At 42.5% G+C, this 5,917-nt stretch overlaps 1 protein-coding gene across 1 annotated transcript; it reads left to right on the top strand.

Annotated features, from left to right (window-relative positions):
* Positions 1–671: 671 nt before the first annotated feature.
* On the top strand, positions 672–5,652 carry VAMP2 (vesicle-associated membrane protein 2 (synaptobrevin 2); the record flags this gene model as incomplete). Its single annotated transcript, XM_009076266.1, has 3 exons — positions 672–786; positions 3,488–3,646; positions 5,593–5,652. Coding segments are annotated over 3 exons (334 nt in total), but the record flags the coding sequence as incomplete, so codon positions are not given.
* Positions 5,653–5,917: the final 265 nt, after the last annotated feature.

Raw genomic sequence — 5,917 nt, forward strand, 5'->3', positions numbered from 1 at the left:
GGGCTCTGTTCACAGCATTGCTGCAAATATTCATCCAGGGTCTGTGGCAGATGCTCAATCCTGGCCACCTGCTCTGGTGGGGAGTTTGGTGACCACCAGTGTGGTGGTTAAGCACTGCTGAATGCTAGAGATGACTAACTCCATGCTGTGTGCAATTCCCACCCCCACTTCCTCCTCCCTTTCTTTCTCCTCTCCTTTTGTTTATCTCTACTTGGTTAACTTCCAGCCAAACACACAGAAACAGGGGAGTGCCTTACTCAGCACACCAAAAAGGAAGATAAGGTCACAACTCTGGCTCTTACTGCATCAACACAAAATGCCCAGAGCAGAGTTTGTTTCCTTGGTGGGACATAAACTCTGCCCTGCTAGTCAGGCCTATGATCAGTTTGACTACTGACCTAAGTAAGGATAGATATTCTGAATTGTTTGCTGTTTAAAAAGGTAGCAAGGGAGGGGAAGAGGTTTTTATAGTCCTATTGAGAAATAGTGTGAAAACTAAATGTGGTATGAGAAACAATGGAGCACTAGGGTTGTGATCCAGGAATGGAAAACATGGGTTGAACAATAGAAAAGTTCTTTTAAGAGGCAGATACTTTTGACTTGTTCCAGAAGAGGAGTAGTGAACAAGTAAAAATGGTTTCAGTCACCTATGTTCTCTGCTTTCGCTCTAGGTCTGCTCCAGCTCCTACCCAAGGTCCCACCCATGCTGGGGCTGCAGGGCCTCCTCCTGCTACCAGCGTGGCAAGCAACAAACGGCTGCAGCAGACACAAGCCCAGGTGGATGAGGTAGGTGACTCTGAGGGATTTGTTGCTCACCACAAGGGTGTTGATGTGGTTGTTGTTTTTTCTTTAAGATGCCTTCCTCCCTAGTGATCCAGCAACACCTCTTAGTCTGAAGGCAGTGGGTCTGGGAAATGAGGTCCACCAAAAATGGTGTTCATGAGGAGGCAGACAGTACAAGTGAGATTCTGAGCATAAGCACCACCTCTGCAGGATAAATGTGGGCATTGGTGCCAATTTGGGAATTCCTCCCAGTCTGTCAGGTTAGGAGGAAATAACAGAGTGGAAGCAGCTCTTTCAGTATGTTCCTGCATTCCTAAAGGTGAGACACTAGTCTCATTCACTATTTCACAGAGACAGACCATTGACTTCTCACAGACAGATTAAAGCCATAAGAATTGTGCAGCTGAGGGCTGTATTCATTATCTGGAGCTCTATTGATAAATCATCACAATTTATCCCTGAAGAAAGGCATCCACACATGATGTCATAACAACACCTTTAACAAACCAACACTCCTTTTGTTGGTTTTGGAGGACCATGTGTCTGTGCCAGCTTGGGTCCTTAAATTCTTGCCACACCTTGGCTGTAATGCCAGTGTCCACCTCACTGCTGTGGTCCTGGGAGTCAGTGAATACACCACTGCTCACGGCTGCAGTCCCTGAGCGTACCAGCACTACAGCAGCAGTACAATAATGTCCTTGCACACCTGCTGTGCAGATTTGTGTGCTGGGTATTAAGTAAAGAATTCTGTTAAGCCCCTTCAAAGACTTAAGTAACTAATTGCTTACTGTCCATGGGGAAATGACCGGGGCTTGTGTGATGCTTTAATGCCAATTTAATAGAACACACATTAGAAAATATGTATTTGCATGCATAAAGGCCTCCATTTTCAAAAGCTTCAGGTATGCTTTAAAGATAGTAGAGAAGACCTCATGATATCCAACTCAAATGCATTTCTTTGGAGGAATTAAATACACCTGTCAAAATGGGCTTCGCCTTGCTGAGAACTTTTCTTTGCTGAAGGTCTGAAACTGGGGCTTTCTAGCCTTTGCATTGCTGATGCTCAGAGCTGTTCACAAGAATATCCTCTGGATGTAGAAATGTCTGCAAAAATGTCTAGACCAGCTTCTCACATTATCACCGATTTTCACATCACAATGACTTCATTGACATTACTGGAGTGTCTCTTCCAGTGGGAAAAGAAATATTGCATTTCATCCTATGTCTTGGGTCAGGATCATGAGATAAACTTCTTGCCCTGTACATATTACATCATGGTGGTGCTGTGCTGTAATTTTTATGTGAGTGACAGCAAAAGTAACTTTCCCTAAAAGATGCAAAATAATTGCTATTTATTATCAAAAAATGAGTGATGCCTGTCAGAAACATAGGGCTCTTCACGCAGATCAATGGAGATGGCTCCAGTGAGGCTAGTGAACCCCTGCTTTGTGTACAAGATACTCTGTATTCTGAGACTTTTCAATCAGAGTCATGAATGCTTGTCTTCTAGTGAAGCATGATGGCAGTAACTTTACCCACTATGAGGGGAGAATGAGTATCTCTTGGTTTTGAGGATTATGTGGGTGACAACCAGGATCCATGGCTTATTTGCCTCCCATTTTAGATGGAGGCTGCAGTTGGAATGGGGTTTGAGTTGATAGCACATGGTCAGCAGACTTGTTTTACAGGGAAATCACCGTGCAAGAATAGCCAAGGGACACAAACTTTCAGAGCTGTGAAGTCACTAGGGTGAAACTGGCCTATAATACCTAAGGATCCGATCTGTAAGCATTGCTTTGACCTTCCTACTGGATCTTTCCTGGGGTTTTTTTCCTGTCTTGCGGGAAAGTCGTCCGTAGGTGGCACCAGACACCACAGCACAGTGCTGCACTCCTCGGGCTGCTCTGCCCCAGCGTTGTGCTGAGTGATTGGTCTTAGTAAAATCCACATTTTTAATGCTATATCCATGCTGATATAGCATTTCAGCTCTACATATGTTGGGTTTCCCCCTTTGATTTCTCTAGACATCTTAGTGCGTATTTTCTGTGGTTTTAGTGAGGACAAATATTTATTTATTTGACAAGAATACAGTGTCAACTGGACAAGTGTCCACTGCAGTCAGGTTAAATTCAATAAATACTTCTGGGGGAAAAAAAAGAGAGAATGGGTAGGAAGTATTATAGTATTTAGTTTCAGCATTTTCAAATAGTGTAATATATTCACTACAATACATTGTTCCAAGATAAAATTCATTTCTCAGTCTAAATACTGAGAAATTGATACATTTTTAAAAAAATCTGATATTGAGTTAAATGTTTGGAAGATCAACTAAGAAAATTTGGATTGACTGATGTTAACCAAGTTGTAGTACAGAGGTGCTTGTCTCCATCAGGTTTTTATGTCTACAGCTGTTGGCTAAAAGGAATAAAAAACTTCAATGAAACTAACTAGGGTATTTCATGATGTCTATATTTTACCTTTAAAGGCATCTGAGCACAGTATAGCTATGCTCATCTTGTTCCCACCGTGTCTGTTTCTGTAGGCATGGGTTGGTTTTTGAGGCACTGTCCAGGTAACTGCCATCACATCTCATGATGGCAAATGGCTGGTTTTAGTATGATATGTGACATTTCAAGGTGTGAACTGGTGGGTGACCTTCAGCTCTACTGTGTGTGGAATCTCATGTGAGGCTGTGCCTTTGCAGGTGGTTGACATCATGAGAATGAATGTGGACAAGGTGCTAGAAAGAGACCAGAAGCTATCAGAGCTTGACAACCGGGCAGATGCATTGCAAGCAGGTGCCTCACAGTTTGAAACCAGTGCAGCCAAACTGAAGAGAAAATACTGGTGGAAAAATTGCAAGGTAAGGAATATAAATTCTTGTTGAGAGTCACTTCATGGCAGGAATTACTTTCACTTGCATTTCATGGGGATTTGCTTGCAGACATCTCTCTTTGTCAAGGGGAGAAAGAGATGCCTTGCCCGTAAGTCAAGCAACTTTGATCTTTAGCAGAACTTATTTTTTGGATAATTTCTGCAGTATATAAAATGTAGATACAAATTTTGATGCTTCAGTCTGTGCCTGCAGATAGGGATGGGAAAGCATTCTGTGTTAATTCAGGCCAGTTCCCTGACATGAATTTTGTGAACCACAAAACCTGAGGAGGTGTAGTGAATTCTAGTGGTGGGAGAAAAGAAACTTTCTCCTTGTGGGAGATCATCAGCCTCTTGTTTTTTCTTTAAGATGGTAAACTATTAAAAAAAATAAAATTACTTGGTTCCACAACCTGCTATGAGAAGTGAAGAAATTACAGTCTCTTGTAAAGGGGCTGATTAGGATAGAGCTGGACTTTCATTAATCAGCTGTCTTCTCTGGTGTCTTCAAAGTCTGCTCTTTTCCTGAGAGCAGAGGGTATCTCACTCTCCTTTGCATTCTCAGACCTCCTCCAGTATTTGTGTTCTCTGGAGCCAGAAACTTCAGCTCCTCTTGTTCATCTAAGACCTTAAATCCTTGCTTCTTTCTACTCACTATGTCAAAAGTTCAGCTTCATTTCTGTTTCTCTTCAATAGCACCTTTGCTGCTGACTACTAACATTCACCCAAGTAAAACCACCTGTTCCCAAAGGAGAATCCCACAAATCTTTCCTGCTTTGTCTCTTCAATCCCCGGTGCTATGAAATGTAAATCAAGGCAAAATATTTTGGGTAAACTACATGCACAAACACCCCAGAAATAAGTGGATCTAGACCAGAAATTCAACTGAGCAGTTACTCTGGGCCTCTTCTAGCTGTTGCCCAGTTGATGTGCCTAAAAGTGCCAGAAGCAGGACTTTTGGGAGCTACAGGCACAGGTTTTGAGTTAGGCTCACCCATGTGACTGCAGTCACCACAACGACCTCCAGTACACTAGACCGTCAAACCTACCTTCGTTCTCCTTTCCTCATTGTCCCTTTCTGCTTTAATCTGACAAACAGAATCTCCCTTGTCCTTCCTCTGGCTCTCAAACTCTGGAAGGAGGAGCAGGGGGTGGAAATTTCCTGCAAGCCAATGGCTGGCTCTGTCCTCAGACATCTGTTAGGAGGAATGAAGGCCTTGATACAACATACCCATGTTTGTTTTTCAGTCTTTCCATTCTCACAGGGGTAATAATGGCACCTGGGCTGCAGCATCCCTGAGGGCCCTGTTAGCATGCAGCGAGTCTCATGTGGGAGCCTCTACCCCACACAACTCAGTGCAGGTGTGGTCTATGCACAGCTGCCTCTGCTGTACCTGTTCCTGTGGGAGCAGACTTCTGCTTTGCGATGAGCTGTTTCCAGGAAAACACGCTGCAAACCATGCTGGCTAGCATGGCCTTCCTCTCTCAACAGCACAAGTACACAAAGCAGCACAAAGAGCTGCTGGGTGTTAGATGTGTCCTGCTGTCTCTTCACTGACTTTGGGAACCTTGTGAAAAGGTACTCTGGTATAAAATGGTACACGTGTGAATGCAGCCACTTAAATTACCTCTGGAGTTGTTTTACATTGGAAATTTACTTTTCCTTTACTGCTAGAAATGGATGGTCACTGCATCTTTAGGTGATGGGCAAGAACAGGCTAGCTTTGACAAGAGGCTCTGTCCATCGCTTGGTGGTCAGCTGTTCTTAAAATTGACCCTAAATTTGGGGCCTTAATGAGTCTGTTGCAGTGAGTCTTTGCAAGAATTAAAAGTATGAGGAATGAGTCACTAAGCAGAAGCAAAAAATTGTGAGGTTAATGTCTCATGTGAAAACCTGACTTTATCTTTTTCTTTCTTGTAACTTTCTTTTTATAGATGATGATCATCCTTGGTGTAGTATGCGCAGTCATTCTCATTATAATTATAAGTGAGTAATTCATTTTCTCTTTTGTTTATGATCTCAATAGCTTGTGACTTAGAAATGCTGATATATTAAGAACCAAAACAAAACAAAAAAAATGGATGTAAAATATTTAAAGTGATCAATTTGTGAAAATCCCCTTCTAGTGTCATGCTTTAACAGTGAGAATTACTGCAAACTCTCTGGACACAGACAGGCAGAATTTGTTGACATTTAATGTTTTTTACATTAGCACATTACATAACGTTCCCTAGGATTAAAGACTCTCCCTTTTTGTGC

This window comes from Acanthisitta chloris, unplaced genomic scaffold, assembly GCF_000695815.1.
Source record: "Acanthisitta chloris isolate BGI_N310 unplaced genomic scaffold, ASM69581v1 scaffold20756, whole genome shotgun sequence".
NCBI classification, from domain to species: domain Eukaryota; kingdom Metazoa; phylum Chordata; class Aves; order Passeriformes; family Acanthisittidae; genus Acanthisitta; species Acanthisitta chloris.